This window comes from Bubalus kerabau, chromosome 14 (genome assembly GCF_029407905.1).
Source record: "Bubalus kerabau isolate K-KA32 ecotype Philippines breed swamp buffalo chromosome 14, PCC_UOA_SB_1v2, whole genome shotgun sequence".
NCBI lineage: Eukaryota > Metazoa > Chordata > Mammalia > Artiodactyla > Bovidae > Bubalus > Bubalus kerabau.
Window position 1 is genome coordinate 39,483,815 of NC_073637.1, and position 16,792 is coordinate 39,500,606.

Genomic DNA, 16,792 nt, shown 5'->3' on the forward strand with positions numbered 1-16,792 from the left:
ATTTTAAATGGAATATGGCTTTAGTTCTAATGTATATCTGTTTGGGTTTCCCAGGTGACGCTAGTGGTAAAGAACCATCTGCCAATGCAGGAGACATAAGACGTGGGTTGGATCCCTGGGTTGGGAAGAACCCCTGGAGAAGGTCATGACAACCCACTCCAGTATCCTTGCATGGAGAATTCCATGCAGAGAGAAGCCTAAGAGCTACAGTCCATGGGGTCACAAAAAGTCAGACACAACTGAGGCGACTTAGCACTCACATGCATCTGTATCTGTTTAAAAGCCCTATCGTTTGTCTTTGCTTGTTTTGTGCACTGTGTGAATGGCGCATAGCCTTCTGTCACTTACCTCTCCCTTCTCAACATAATATTTATTATTTATCCACAATATGTATAGCAGTGGTTCATTTTCTCTGCCATTATCATGTTGCATTGTGTGGATATGCACAAGTTATTGATTTATTTTCCTGCTGGTGGCCACTTGGGTTGTTGCTAGTTTTTCATTGTTGTCGTTGTTATTGCAGACACTGCTCTGATCTTATATATGCCTCTGGTATACAAATGCCAAGTGAAAACATTTCTTTGGGATGCAGAGTCAGAAATGCCTTTACTGGGTTGGAAGATATGTGAGAGTTCAACTTGTCAAGATGATGCCAAACAATTTTCCAAAGTGGTTGTGCTATTTTACACCTTTACCAGCTATTGATCCACAGCTTGATCTCGTTAAACTTCAGAATTTTGCTAAACTCATAGGTATAGAATCACATCTTGTTGAAATCTTGGTTTGCTTTTTTGTCATTCTTAATGAAATGAGCTTATAGGCCATGAATTTTTCCTCTTCTGTGAAAAGCCTGCTTCTTGCAATTTATTTTTCTATGACTTTTTTTTTTTTTTTTTTTTTTGCCTCACTGCATGGCTTGCAGGATCTTAGTTCCCTGGTCAGGGATTGAACCTGGGCCCTCGGCAGTGAAAGTGTGGAGTCCTAACCACTGGACCACCAGGGAATTCCCCATGACCACTTTTAATGGATGCATAATAATTCACCATATGGTTAAAATTAAATTTTAATATTTCTTTTACTATTTCTTCAATAGTTCATCATGATGAATTAAACTGACATGATAATCCTTTCTATACATCCAAGGTAAATCTTTCAAATAAGTTCTAAAAGTGGAGCAGGCTGAAGTGGCAGATATCCTCATTTTGAAAAGGATTTGGTACATGCTGACATTATGTTGTGAAATGGTGGCCATCTACATGGAGAGATTTTTCTTTTAAACCCATGAAAAACCCTTTCAGCTTTATGGCTTTTGACAAAGTTGTTTTAAAACTGGAAAAGCTTGAAGGTACAGGGAAGTCCTGGGAAGTGCTGGAAGGGGGTGAAGCTGTGCTGAGGAAGGTAGGGAGCAAGCATGAGTCTGGAGGTGAGAGTGTGGCCCCATCAGACCTGGTCCGGCCAGAGGAGCAGACCACTAGCAGAGGCAGACAGAGACTTGGCCCTGTCCAGTCAAGGGAACTAGTCGTGTGGTCTCTATAAGGCTGTTGTCTTTGGTCTGTCTGATTTGGGAGCTTGCAGGCTAGGGGACAGGCAGTCAGAAATTGAAGATAGATGGAAAGATGGGGAGTGTGGGAGGGCTGAGTCCCACAAGCATAAGTGAGAACTGAACCCATGTGAGTTCTTGTGGCTTCTCACCTGAGCCTTCCTTGTATGTTTGTCAAGGACCTAAACACGACACACACACCTGGCTCAAAGATCAGAGACCCTGAAGGTGGTAGGAGGAGGGTGGAGTATTCACAGGTCCAGCTGCTGCTTCCCAATAAAAAGTGAATCAGGAGAGTTGCAACGTGTGTGTGTGTGCTGCTTCCCAACTACAAGGTGAATCAGGAGATTTGCAACATGTGTGTATGTGTGTGTTGTGTGTGTGTAGGCAAGGGTTTGTAGCTGCTGGCATGTAACAGTGTAAAAAGGTGCTTTCTTGTACATTATCCCATCAGCCTTCATAACAGTACTATGAAGTTGAGAGTGCTGTGTCTAATTCACAGGTGAGTCATATGAGATTCTGGAGGCAAAGAGGCTTTCTCATTTTTCCAGGGGGACAGGGAGTTGAGACTGCTTTGGGTCAGCCAGTTTTCATGGATATGACCAAGTGCTCTAGGAGGGTTTTTTGTTTCTCTAGGAATTATAATACCTGCAGTTTCCCTACAGCCTGTGGTTGCTCAAGTTGGCCCTTGCTCTATTAGGGGTAAGAAAGACTGATGAACATATTATAATTTATACTAAAATAGTTTTAATAGACATCTAGACCTTTTTACTTTGTGACTTATTTTGGTAATGTCAGCAATTTAGTAGAAATGTAGATGAAATAGTTTAGCTTTTTTAAGAGAATGGGATAGAAGGGTTAACGTACACTGTATTCATCTTCGATTTCTTTTGATTTTAGTTGACTGGAAGTTTCTTTTACTGAAAATGAGAACGTTTGGCTTATCATTTCCATTCTGGAAAAAAACAAATGTGTGGATGCTGAAAAGAGTTACTTTCTTATTTATATAATTGACATATAACACTATATTAGTTTCAGGTGTACAACATACTGACTCAATATTTGCACATATTGCAAAATGACCACCACAGTAAGTCTAGTAAACAGTGTTTTGAAACATAAAGTCAGTCCTAGTTTCTTCCACTAGTTGATGGTATGGAAAGGGAAGAGAGCTATGCACATTGCATTCTCTAGGAGCAGATACTGCCACACAGTCTGGGTGCAAGGTGATTAAAAAGGATCAACACCTGTAAAAGAAAGGGGCTGGGAAGCAGGGGGCAGCAAGAAAGAACCCACGTGACACAGGCCTGGTGGAGTCTTGGACAATGCCTGGGACTCTCTGGAGCAAACATTGGCCACTGGAGTTGTCTGTCCTGTGTCAGGCCAAGAAGCTGGGCTTTCTACCTACTCTCGAATGTGGGCTGCTTGGGAAGGGTGTGACCTTGGGTGAAGGGGCTTTGGCATCAACATCAAGCTTTGCAGCTGAGCTGCAGCTGCTCCTTGAGGGGATCTGGGTGGTGCTCCTCCATGGCTGGCACAGACCTGTTACAGATTTAAAAAGACTTAAGGAATATTAACCACATGCAGGGGATTCCTGAATCCAAGAAACAACCATAAGAAGATATCTTTGAAACAAGAGGGGAATATAGACTGGGTATCAAATGATAGGATTTGTTATTAATTTTATTGGGTTTGATAATGGTATTATGCTTATGACAGAAAATGTCCTTATCTGTTAGTGACATACCCTGAAGCATTTATGGTGGTATAATAAGACATCTAGAAAAACAATAACAGCAACAGTGGAAGGATTACTGGTGAAACAAAAATAATTGTTGAAAACCATTCAAGTTCCAATGGCTTCCCAGGTGGCTCAGTGGTAAAGAATCCTCCTGCCAATGCAGGAAATGCTGGAGATATGGATTCGATCCCTGGGTCAGGAAGATTCCTTGGAGGAGGAAATGACCACCCATTTCAGTATTCTTGCCTGGGAAATCCCATGGACAGAGGAGCCTGGTGGGCTACAGTCCATAGGGATTGCACAGAGTCAGACATAACTGAGCAACTGAGTGCACACACATTAAAGCTAGATATGGGCTCACGGAGGTATTTTATAGCATTAAAGGCCCCTGAGCTGGACTGGTCTATAGAGAGGCCTGCTGACCTCAAACTCACCTTAAAACAACGCTCAAACAGAGGAAACTACACTACCCTAGGACGAGAAGAAGATGACGTCAGAAGCCGACAGCTTGCCCAAGATGCTGATCTGACTTGTGTGATCATTTATAATGTTTTCTTGATTCCTTGGACTTATGCCTATCAATCAAATGTTTTCTATCATGGATGTGATTCTATGCTAGTTTAAAACTCAATCCAATTGTTGGTTTGTGGCCAGTTACCTGTGCCTAGTACTTCTGGGTTACCTTGGTGGATTTCTGTTCTCTAGGGCTCTGATTGGATACCCCCTAGGAAATTTATTTTAGATGAGTGTTCAGTCCTGTTCTATCTATTCATTATATTACTAGATGGGATCCTCTCACCTGGCCAATTAATAATACCTGCTCTGATGCTGGGCTGCAGTCCATGGGGTCACTGAGGAGCGACTTCACTTTGACTTTTCACTTTCATGCATTGGAGAAGAAAATGGCAACCCACTCCAGTGTTCTTGCCTGGAGAATCCCAGGGACCGGGGGAGCCTGGTGGGCTGCCGTCCATTGGGTCGCACAGAGTCAGACATGACTGAAGCGACTTAGCAGCAGCATGCTTGTATTTAAAATTTTAATCATAACAAAAAGATAACCCCCCCAAGATCATTTACAAAGAAGCAATTTTCTCTTGGTAAAAGAATTATCATATACAGTTGGCATATGTTATTGGGTGTCTCATATTCTAGAGCTAGACAAATGAATCCAGAAAGAAGTCAAATTTGAGTATCATGTTGATCTGCCCTGTTCAGAAACCAAATACCCTGCAATGTCAGCTGAAAACTTTCAGTGGCGTTTGAGGATTTCCTTGTTGAGTGAGGCCAAATGCATAACTGGGAAAGGAGAGACCGAAATAATAGGATGGCAGAAAGGAAAGGAAGACAGAAAATGATTTAATTCTGAGAGTGCCCAGCCACAGTTCTAGGTGCTTTCCACACTTCCTCTCCTTGAATTCTCACAGTACCACCCTATGCTATTGTTCAAGATTTTCCAGGGTATGAGTCTCATTTTGCAAATTAGAGTATTAAGACTCAGAAATGTGGGAGCTCATCCAAGTGCTGGAGTAGGGAATTCCAAGTCAGGCGGTGTCTGGTTTCTAGGTCCTTGCACTGGGCCACTGGGGTTCAGAGCTGTTCACTTCTCAGATTCCTGACATCTGGCAGTGCTGCAGGAGAAGAGGGAGAAAGAGAATGGTCATGTTCTGGGTCTTGGGCAAGTTCCTGGGGTAGGCCACCACATGATGGTCCTTGGTTTTGTGCAGGAAAGAATTCAAGAGTAAAGCAGAAGCAAATTTATTTAGAGAGATACACATCCCACAGGCAGAATGTAGTCTCAGAAGGTGAGAGTGGACTCAGGGTGTGGGGCTGTTTTTTTTTTTTGTTTTTTTTTGGTGGCATGGGGTGGGGATGCTGTTAGTTTTTATGGATTGGGTAATTTCATAGGGTGGGTTTCCCAGGTGGCTGAATGATAAAGAATCCACCTGCCAAAGCAGGAGATGCAAGAGACCTGGGTTCTATTCCTGGGTTGAGAAGATCCTCTGGAGGAGGAAATCCCCTGGAGCAGCAGCCTCTGCCTTCTAGAAAATGCAAGAAGTACACAACCTCCCTTGTCTACTAGGCTCCTGGCCAGACCTTCCACTGTCTGGCATCATCCTCTCTGCTCATGACACTCCATATTTCCCAAATCTAGAAAAATTAGATGAGAAGACAGAGAAAGATAGTATTCTGAATCCTAATCAGAAAAAGATGTGAGGTTTCCCTCTTCTCTGGAAGCCTTGTCTGTTTCTTGTTGCCATTGTTTTTTGGCTTTTGCTCCTGACACTGTTTTTCCCTCCAGGCTCTTCAAAAGTTTCAGTTTGGTTTTTTTGTGTGTGGGGGGGGATGAGGAGGGGGGGTCTCTTTGTATCTTTTGGGTCCAGAGTTTGCCCCAACTCCACATGCACGCAGTTATTTTTAGTCTCACGCAGTTTCTTCTTTTGTTGCTGGAGCAGAGACGTGTACAGGTGCAGGTACTGCAGCAAAGGGTCCCAGGTGTGCCTTACCTTGAGGTATGGGCTCTGAGTGAGGACCGCTGGGGACAACCGGAAAGAGAGAAATCAAGAGGGCAGGTTTCTTCAAATTCCTGCCCATCACTATTTACATACAATGAGAAGGAAGAAGGAACAGAGGGTGTGCACCTGAAGTGAAGGGAGAGTCCATTTCTGCAGATGATGTCAGAAGTATTGCTCAAACCCACTTAGTCTGTATGAAAGCAGGCCCTTCTTGCATCAGAGCGGGGGTCAGGGTTGGGGGGTGAGGGCTCTGGATCTGCCTGGGACGGGGCTCAGGGTTTCAAAGCAAGCTGCAAGGTCTGTGCCTAAGTGGCTCTGCATTTAACTTGATCAACACTGGTTTATTCCCAGGGGCCTCAGTGTCTCATAAGAAGACTTTTTGTTCTTGTTGCTGCTGATGGCCTGCTGATGACAGCATTAAGGAATCCAGGGAGGAGACCTTCAATAATAAAGTGACACAACGTGCTTTCAGGTGATTTCTCTGAGCAGTTGTGGGGCTAGGAATTAATCTTTAAAATGCAGGTACGTGGCTTTGAGCATGTGTCGAGAGGGAACCTGCAGAACACTTTGGCATGAGGTTTAGCTAAGTGTAAGTTTTCAGGATGTTTATATGAAAAACTTTCCACTTGGGATACTCTACTGTATCCGCTTTCACTTCATCATAGCAGAGTTTATCCTCCCACACTGCTACTGATTTACTGCTTCCCAGCATTCTTCCAAAAAGCTACTTAGGCACTTTTTGTTGTCCCGTGAGAGGTAAACCCTGAAGCCAAGGCTGGAAGTTCCCAGCAGGAAGTGCTGAGGCCCCACCTTACTCATCTGGGTTTCGCATCTCTTAGAATGTTAGCTCTTTGCTGCCTCCTGTGGGTGTAGGTTTTGTTTCCATCACAGTCCTTTACTGCCCAGACTCACCTGGGGATGAGCAGAAGCGAGATGAAACCCGTTTCAAGTCACAGACCACCTCCTCTGGTTATGGACTTTCGTACATTTTTGGTTTGTGGTTTTCTTTAAGTAGATTGAGGGGAGTCGTGTCCCTTTGCTGTTCTGTGGCAAGTCTAAACAGACTGGTCTTAGCTTCCCTCTCCCAGTTTTAGATATCAGAACCCTGGTCTTAGCTTCCCTCTCCCAGTTTTAGATATCAGAACCCCTCCCTTACTCTCTATCTCTGCGTTTTGCCTTCCTCCTCAATTAGTGATGCTGCACTTGCCAGGTGTGGTAACTGGACCAAGGAAGGGGTAGATGAATAAAACGTGGTTCCCTGGTTTCAGCAGCTCACAGTGATCTGGGGGAAACAGAAACGTGAACAGCTCACGGTGAGTGACTCCTTCCTTACCTTCTTTCTGGTCCTCAGGGGGTCCTCCTCCCCTTCTCCCAGGGTGATTGCATCAGTTTTTTGGCCTAGCATGTTCCCGGACTGGTTTTAGTCAAATGTATAGATTATTTAAGAAATGTTAGTCGTCATTATTACTGTCATCATGCCCTGCGTCAAAAGCTTTAATGCTTCTAACTCCCAGAGCTCTTGGTTACCAGTAAAATGTGTGTAGAGAACAGGAACCTTAAGAAAAATGATAAAGTTGCAGCAGAAGCAGATATTTCTGATTTTAGTTTTTCTTATTTTAGTTATTAGTAAAAAAAAAAGCCCCCCATTGGATTAATTTGAAGCAAATCTTAGATATTCTAAAATGTATTTCACACAAAATGTTTATAAATATATATAATATAGATATATAAATCATTATATATATCTGAAAGATGAGGACTCTTTAAAAAGTAACCTCAATACCATTATCACACCTAAAAATGAACAATAATTTCTTAACATTATCAAATATCCAGTCAAATTTCTCTGATTTTATCATCAGCTTTTAATTTTACAGTTGGTGTCTCTGAATCAGGATCTTTTTAAGCCCTTATGTTGAGGTACCTCTTAAATATATTTTTAATATGTATGTTTCCCCTCGTGTTCTTTATTTTTCCTCACAATTTATTTGTTGAAGAAACTGGATTCCTCTCCCAAAAGGGTTTTTGATAGCCTGGATTTTGCTTCCCCTTGATTTTTAACATATTCCTCTATTCTCTATAGTTAGTTAGAGCCAAACGTTTTAGGCCAAGTTTAGGGCAGAAATGCCTCATAAGTGGTGGCATGGACACTTCTATCAGGAGGCACAAAATACTTTGTGATGTGAGCAGCCCTTCATGGCCATTATCTCAACCCATTAGCTTGTTGTTGTTGTTGTTTAGTTGCTAAGTTGTATTCGACTCTGTGACCCCATGGACTGTAGCCCACCAGGCTTCTCTGTCTGTGGGATTTCCCAGGCAAGAATACTTGAGTGGGTAGCCATTTCCTTCTCTAGGGGATCTTCCCAACCCAGGGATCGAACCTGCACCTCCTGCATTGGCAGGCAGATTCTTTACTCCTGAGCCACCTGGGAAGAGGTTGCTGAATGGTATTATTTTAGTTCTATCATCTCTTCTTATGGCTTAACTAGAATACTTTTTATTGAAAAGAGAAACTTCTCTCATCAACATTTGGTTACTCTGAAGTGTACTTGTATGGGAAAATAAAAGCTTGATTCTTTTATTAACAATTTTTAAAGAATTTAAATACTGTGAAAATATATAAATCCTCATAGAGAGAAGTTATGGCCCTCCCTATCTAACTTTTTCCTGCTTCCTTTGGTTCCTCTGACATCTAGAATTTCTCTCCTTCATAGTTCCTCTTTTTCATCCAACTTTGAAGGGATTTGGGAAAGAACTGCAGGCTTATTCACACTAAAGTATAAATGACCAATAACTTAGTGTGACTATTTCAGAGAGATTTTTTATTGAACTTGTATCAAAGTCTTAAATTTAGAGAAATGAAATGACGCTTCTTGGATAAGAATAGCATTTGTATGCACTAAATATTGTGTCTGCTGCTCTGGTAAATACTTACATATGTTGTAAGGTGTTCATGTCCCCTGCCCCATTTTACAGATGTAAATAACAAGGCTCAGGTTGTTTAGCCTCAGCTGAAAAGTGGCAGAGGTGAAAATAAAACCTGAGTTGTGTGGCTGCAAAGCCAGAGTATTGAACCTGCCTTTTCAGGCATGAAATTGAACAGGACGAGGGGAGGGTTTAAGGAAGATGAGGGCTTCTTAAGATCAAAATCCGCGATATGAAGGAGCCAAGTCACTCACTGTGTTAGTGTGTAAGGCAGAGCCTGGCAGTCACCCACAAAACCAAAGATTTCTCCCCTCAGGAATGTTAACGTGGGGTTGCTTCTCTGCAGTTGCAGCAGCAGTAATGATGCCTGCCCCACTTCCCGAGGGTCCCATTTACTTTTTCAGCTTCTCCTCCATCTTGTTCACTTGGTCCAGCCCCAACACGAAAAGTGGCCCTTTTCCTGTTCCTCAAACATGCCAAGTTCCTTTCGGTCTCTGGGATTTGCTGGTTATGGACCAGGGCTCTTGGCCTCCTTAATCAATAGAAATTGATTACAGGCATGACAAGAAATTCAGGCAAGGCTTCACTGTACCCCTGCTGCAGCAGACGGCCTTGCTTGTACGCGTCTCCCCGAGGGGGGACAAGCTTGTTCCTTATATGGGGTGAGGCTCAGATTGTGTCCAGGGGTCGGGCTGGAGGGGTGGCTTGGGTGTTTTGCCCATCCCTTAGGTGCTGTTGTGTGCAGGGGGCATGCTCAGTACCCTGCTTTTGCTTCCAGCACTGGTTTTTTTTTTGTTTTGTTTTGTTTTGTTTTGCTACAGACTCTTCAGAAGTGGCAGTTGGGGTTTTTGGTCCCTTTGTCTCTTTTGGGTTCAGAATTTGCCCCAACTGCTAGTTAGTTTTAGTCCCATATAGTTTCTCTGTATTTTGTTGCTGGAGAAGAGATGTGTCCAGGTCCAAGCACTGCAGCAAAGGGTGCCAGGTCCCAGCCTATCTCACCTCTACTGTTCTTTCCCTGGATCTTTCTTCTTCACGTTTAGTCTTAGCTTGAATGTCAGTCTTGCAGAGACTGACATCCTCTCTAAAGAAGAGACCATCCTCTCTAAAGAAGCCACTCCCTAGCCCCCAGTCACTCTCTCTTTCCCAGTTCTCAGGGTCTTTTCTAGCTCTTATTACCACTGAAAAGTACCTCCCCTCTTTGGCTTCTGGAATGTATGGAGAACATGGCCAGTTTTGTCCATGACTGGGACTCTGGAGCCCACCACGTGGTAGGCACTCAAGAAGCCTTTGTTGAACAAATGAGTCAGTTCAGGTATCCTTTGCTCATTGCCTCCTACGTGGAGGCCTTCCTAGCCCAAATCCATCACCACTGGTTCCAATTAATCACCAGAACTGCCGCAGCTGTTATAATCTACTCTTCCATCTAGAAAGTCAAAGGTTTCTGCCTTTTTTATTTAAAACCATAGCTTAACACAAACAGCCAGATTTATTTAGTTATGAATTAGGCTGAGGTCCAAGATGATTCATATTTTAAGTGAAACCTGTTTGCTCGAGCTAGTCTGTTTCCTCTGACATAAATTGTTCTGGGAAAAGGACAGAGGTGGGGGAACATGTTTTTAGGCCACATTTTATAGCATAGCCATCTCACTCTTCAGTTTTGAGATGTGGGATCTATCTTAGCTGGGGCTGCTATAACAAAATACCTAGACCGGTGGCTTAAGTAATAGACATTTGTTTCTCATAGTTCTGGAGGCTAAAAATCCAAGATCAAGGTTCCAGCAAATTCAGTTCTGGTGCCAGCTGTCTTCTTGTGGTGTCCTCATAAAGCAGAGAGAAGGAGCTCTGGAGTCTTCTTATAAGGTAGGAAACCCCATCATGGGGGTTCCACACTCATGACCTCAACTTAAGCTTTTTACCTCTCAGAGATCTCACCTCCAGATACAGTCATATTGGGTGTTAGGACTTCAGTGTATGAATGTTGCAGGGACATAAACATTCAGTTCATAATAGCCTCTCTCAGATTCTTTTTGATGGAAACCTTGAGTGCTTCTCGGTGAAAGAAAACTATGACAGATGGAAGCACCTCAGACATTCTCCCAAAGTTGGTTGGTGAAAGCTCTTGATGGTCTACGAAACTAAATTGGAAATGGATGAGTTTGCTCAGAGTTAACCAGTGGCTTGGGAGACAGTTCACAGGGCAGTACCAAGTATAGTCCTAGCTTCATCTGTATCAATCACCTGGTGGGATGGGGCGGGAGAAGGTGTTTAAATACTGCTAACTAAACCACAATCAGAGCTGCTGGTTCAGTATGTTCTGGGGGTGGGGCCTGCAGGCTACATTTTGACAAGTACTCAGGTGTAGCCTACTTGCCATTAAGTTCAAGAACCGCTGTCATTAAGAAAGGACTTCCCAGGTGGTGCTAGTGGTAAAGAACCCGCCTGCCAACGCAGGAGATGTAAGAGACTCCGGTTCAATCCCTGGGTTGGGAAGATCCCCTGGAAGAGGGCATGGCAACCCACTCCAGTATTCTTGCCTGGAGAATCCTATGGACAGAAGAGCCCAGCGTGCTACAATCCATGGAGTCACATAGAATTGGACATGACTGAAGCTCACACATGTCGTTAAGAAGTGAGATTGGACTTGACCACAGCCTGCTTATCCTGAGGAACCTGAGGTAAGTTGCCTCAATCACATTGCCATTTCACGCTGTGGTTTTTGTTTCTGGCCTGCTTACTTTCTACAGTTAGTCCTGTATGTATAAACCTTCAAGTTGCGAACTTTTAAAGGTTAGTTCATGTGTCTGGGAACTTCCCTGGTGGCTCAGATGGTAAAGCCTCTGCCTACAATGCGGGAGACCCAGGTTCAATCCCTGGGTCGGGAAGATCCCCTGGAGAAGGAACTGGCAACCCACTCCAGTATTCTTGCCTGGAAGATCCCATGGATGGAGGAACCAGGTAGGCTACAGTCCATTGCGCTGCAAAGAGTCGGATGCGACTGAGCAACTTCACTTTCACTTTAATAGGTCTGGCTTCCATTGTCACGTGTGTGAATCCTCTGCAAGCGGTGGTACTTTTGTATACTTTATAAAGTATACTGTATGGAGCACAGTACAGCGCTATATAGCCAATTGTGTTAGGTAGGTACCTAGTCTAACATTGTTGGACTTCAGAGCAGATTGGGCTGACTAACGTGCTCTCGGAATGGAACTCGTTCTTGTGTAGGGGGATTACTATATTGCACAGGGGTGTGAAAAGTGAGACTTCCTGACCAACCAAAGGTATATCTCCAAACATTGCTGGAGGCTTCCCCTGGTCAAGAACCTCCTTTGCTTTTTTAGATGCTGCCTCTCTATTGTTACGGAGAAAAGGCATAGTTTATCTTCACCTTGATGTAAACATTGTTTAATATTCAAAATAATAGTTGGCCTCATACAACTCTCTCCTGTGTTGGCTCTTCTATGGGTCTTTCTCTGAAAGATTTTCCCCCTAACACTAATTTTTCTTTTTTCCCCCTGGTTGTCTGAATCCGCATTTTTCAGGAACAAATTCAAGTTTGTTTTCATCCACTTAAGTCCCCTCTACCTCAGGCCTTTTTCCGCCCTTGAATTCCCAAAATAGATGTACCATAGGCTTTAGTACTTAATTGCATTCTCCTGTGGAATCAATTAGAAGACAGAGCCTGAAGCTGCTTTTGAGAGCTTGGTAAACACCTGAGGGCAGGTTGATTGGGTCCTTAGGTGAAAATTGCAAAACGATTGCATTGGATGCAGGTGGGTTCGGTATAATCGCCCCAGCTCGAAGGAGCAAAGTTCAAGAGGAAACATTACAAAGTTTCTGGTTTATATTGATAAATATTTAGAGAATGGATTTTTGGCAGATGTAGACTTATTAGTCTACCTAATATGTTTAAAAAGCAGGTCTTACCTAGGAGCATAAATCTTTATGCTTGTATTTCCTCAAGTTTAGTAGTGAGGTAGTACCAAATTTGTATTTACGAAATAGTGCTTTTTAGATGTAAATGAGGCAGGGCTTTTCAGAAAACTTTAGAAAGAAATTGAAAAAGAGTTTCTGTGTCATAGATAAGGTTATATAAATTTTCTTGTTTCATCCTAAAAAGGTTTAAACGGTTTTCTGCAAAAAATCTGTCCAGATACGTTTCTTTGGCTCTAATGAAAATGAGATCTAAGTTTCACCCTGTGTTTAATGTTGCTGGGCTGACTAGAGAGAGAATTTACTCATAACTACTTAGCGCAGCACATTTTTAAAAAATTTAATTTTGATTGGAGTATAGTTGATTTACAATGTTGTGTTGCTGGTAACTACTTTGAATGCAAAATGTGCCTTTTTATGTGGCCATTTCTTGTGACTGCCTTCACTCAGGGAAGGAGGTGAGAAGGAAACTGAGAAACAAAGTTAGCATCCTAAAAGTTTGATGCTTTTCTGTTCCCCGTTGCAAACGGTAGCTCTCTAGTCACTACTTAAGGGTCTCAAAGAGATGATAATAGATTCTGCTGCTGCTGCTAAGTCGCTTCAGTCATGTCCAACTCTGTGCGACCCCAGAGATGGCAGCCCACCAGGCTCCCCTGTCCCTGGGATTCTGTAGGCAAGAACACTGGAGTGGGTTGCCATTTCCTTCTCCAATGCATGAAAGTGAAAAGTGAAAGTGAAGTCATTCAGTCACGTCCGACTCTTTGTGACCCCATGGACTGCAGCCCACCAGGTTCCTCCATTCATGGGATTTTCCAGGCAAGAGTACTGGAGTGGGGTGCCCCCTCTCTAAAACAGGAGCTGCTCTGTTCTCCTGTCTATATGGATCACCATGTCATTACTCTGGTAAGAGAAATAGGCTGGAAAGTGTTCCTTACCCTTATCTTAGCACCCCTTGCACCCTCCCCCCGCTCCTCCCCTCCCCGCCCAGGAATCTGGCTTGTTGTGTGTGCATCCATCATTCTGGAAAATCTCTTGGAGGCCTTGCCAGCCCTGTGCGCATGGACATTTCCTTCAAGAGCCAGCAGGGGTCAGCCGGAACACTGGCTGCTCTGGCCACTTCTCTTGCCAAGACCGGGACGGCACAAGGAGGCGCTTGTTGGTTCCCTGAGCTGAGACAAAGCCCTTGCTAAGTCTTCGGAGATGTTTTACGTGCCTTCTACCTTTTGGCACTGCCCTCCACTTTGTACCACGTATCCCTAAGCCTTCACCCTTCCCTGGGTTCAGTACCCTTTCCCATCAGCATCTAAGCTAACACCATAAACCATCTCTCTCCCCCGCTGGAATGGAGCTGTTCTATTTTAAATTCGAAGTTCTACAGTCACTAATTTTACAGTTGTATCCGAGTGAGTGTGCTATGGCTTCTCTCTTGCCATTCACTGACATTGACGTTAGTGGTGGGGAAGTCCAGCTTGTGGCCTGGAGGGAGGGAAGACCTGGGGGTGAGAAAGGTGCAGAGGAGAGAACTGCTGGAACCATCCCATGACCTGCCAAAGGGCTTCGCTGTCCTCGTCTGAAGAGAGCGAAGATCCCACGTGCCTCAGGGACCAAGCTCCTGTCCTTGCATTAGTACTGATGGGATAGCTGGTCACCATGACCTGCCCCAAGGGTTGTACATTCTGAGAACTGTCTGTCTTTCAGGACCAGCTACATAATTTGTGGAGTCCAGTGCAAGATAAAAATATAGGTCCCCTTGTTCAAAGACTATTAAGAACTTCAAATCCGTGATCACAGAGCATTGAACCAAGCACAAGGCCGCTCTGAGCATGGAGCCCTCTGTGACTGGCCTGCAGGTCACATACCCGTGATGTCGTCTCTGCCCCAAACATACGAAGGAAAAGCTCTTCCTTGTCCTGACCCAGGAGATCTGTGTGAGGGCATCCCACATCTGACTTCTCTCCCGTCCCCAGGAACCAGGGTCCTGGAGAGTGAGAGAGATACATGGGGGAAAGTGTATGAGATCTTACTCTGCAAATACTGGACATACACTGTTTTAGGCTCTGGAGATTCTGCAGTAAACAAGTCCTTGTCCTCATGGGGCTTGAAATCTAACTGGGGAGGACAGCAGTCAACAAACAGGCAAACACCCGCATGTAATGTGTTGGATACTGACAAGCACCTTGGAGAGAAGGAAAGCAGGGCAAGCAGGGAGGATGGGATCAGCGTGAAGGGATGGTGTCTGAGAGGGGCTATTTGAGTAAAGGCCTGGAGGGAGGGAGTCACGCAGGTACTTGAGAAGGGGAGCATTCAGGCAGAGGGTCTGCCAAGTGCAGAGGCCCTGAGGCCTGTCAGATTTGAGGAAGAACAAGAGGGCAGCTTGGCCGGTATGGCTGATGGGGGTTTGGAGGCTGTGCAGTTGGAAAAGGGAGTTGCACTAAAGACTCTGGATTTTACTCTGGATCAGATGGAAGCTTTGGGTGTTTACAGCAAAGCTGGGTCATCATCTGACTTAGGTTAAATCAGGGGTCCCTGGCCTCCAGGATCTGATGCCTGATGATCTGAGGTGGAACTGATGTAATAATGATAGAAATAGAGTGCATAATAAATCTCCTCCCTGCTCGTTTCTTCCATGAAAATCAGTCCCTGGTGCTGAAAAGGCTGGGGGCTGCTGGGTTAAAGGGCTCCCTCTGTACTCCATTGAGAAGGGATTGTGGGGACAGAAGAGTGAGTGACCAGTGTAGAGGTTCTTGCAGTAATAACCCAGGTGGCTCTGACCAAAAGCTGCTCCTGGTGGAGGTGATGAAAAATGGCCAGATTCTAGAAATACTGTAATCTTAAAAGGACAAGGGGCCGGGTTGGACTTGTTTATCACTTTAATCCTATTGCCAGACAGATGGTCTGGCCCATGTAGGTGCCCAACAAATATATGTTTAATGAGTTAATACAATTTAACACAATTTCTTATAATAGCGTTGTAAGATATATTTAAAGAATGAAAAGAGGCAGAAAGCCTTGCTAGTATTTTAGAATTTTTTTATCCCCACTGTGCTTCAATGAAGTCTTCAAAAATGTTAAAGGTCAGTTCAGATGAAATAAATTACATGTCTCAAGGTGATATAGCCTGTCTCCCTGAACATGCTTTTAAAATTGACAGTATGACTATTTTTAGTGTGTGGTCCGTAGGTGACACTGTATTCTTGTCAGGGCTTCCTCTCCACCAGGTCATGTGTGCAAGGCCGCTAAGGTAGAGTGTTTTGTTTTGTTTTCATAAGAGCTGTTTTTTATTCTGTTTTTTCTTTAAAAACTTTATTTTATATTGGAGCATACTTAATTAACAATGTTGTGTTAGTTTCGGGTGAACAGTGAAGGGACTCAGTCCTACATATTAATGTATTCATTCTCCCAAATTCCCTCCTCATCCAGACTGCCACGTAACATTAAGTGGAGTTCCCTGTGCTCTACAGTAGGACCTTGTTATTCATTTTAAATATAGCAGTGTGTACATGTGGATTCCAAACTCCCTAACTCACTCTCTCTTCACCCTTCTCTCTGGTAAGAAGGTTGAGTGTTAAATGCAATTTTAACTGAACTTTATACTTGGTCTATAGATAATTAGATTAGCTTCTCCAACAATTTGGTAAGATTCTCTTGAAATTATATGTACAAGACAAAACATTTGAAAATGTCATTCTTCCTTAATGGAATACTTAGATATTATATAAAGGATCAAAAATCCATCTCAATGTTGGAAATACAGCAGTGCTCACATGCTACACCTTCACTGCTTGATGGCAATTTAAGTCTTTTCCCATGTGATTCTGGTATATGTATGTATTTCATATATATGGGCATGCTAAGTCACCTCAGTCATGTCTGACTCTTTGTGACCCTATGGACAGTAGCCTGCCGGGTTACTCTGTCCATGGGATTCTCCAAGCAAGAATACTGGAGTGGGTTGCCATGCCCTCCTCTAGGGGATTTTTCCAACCCAGGGATGGAATCTTCATCTCTTACGTCTCCTTCATTGGCAGGCGGGTTCTTTACCACTGGTGCCACCTGGGAAGACCCACATGTATATATTTTGAGGGGGCTGTTATTTGTTAAGACCACATAAAGTATCATTAAATTTATTTTCCATTTTGAATT

At 43.7% G+C, this 16,792-nt stretch overlaps 1 protein-coding gene, 1 long non-coding RNA gene and 1 other non-coding gene across 3 annotated transcripts in view; 1 reads left to right on the forward strand and 2 right to left on the reverse strand.

Annotated features, from left to right (window-relative positions):
- Positions 1-930: 930 nt before the first annotated feature.
- TRNAE-UUC (transfer RNA glutamic acid (anticodon UUC)) lies at positions 931-1,003 on the reverse strand. The gene has a single exon. It is a non-coding gene; the product is annotated as a tRNA-Glu (tRNA).
- A 1,556-nt stretch (positions 1,004-2,559) lies between these two features.
- On the reverse strand, positions 2,560-6,944 carry LOC129626819 (uncharacterized). The gene is made up of 3 exons (XR_008702224.1): positions 6,707-6,944; positions 3,716-4,909; positions 2,560-3,082 (listed from the first exon to the last, which is right to left on the reverse strand). It is a non-coding gene; the product is annotated as an uncharacterized LOC129626819 (long non-coding RNA).
- The window catches only part of LOC129626811 (acyl-CoA 6-desaturase-like), a 40,534-nt gene continuing 29,665 nt past the window's right edge, over positions 5,924-16,792 (forward strand). The window contains 4 exon segments of the mRNA XM_055546296.1: positions 5,924-6,266; positions 6,987-7,107; positions 10,464-10,579; positions 11,171-11,394. Of these exon segments, the coding sequence (XP_055402271.1) occupies positions 11,336-11,394 (59 nt within the window). The 5' untranslated portion in view covers positions 5,924-6,266; positions 6,987-7,107; positions 10,464-10,579; positions 11,171-11,335.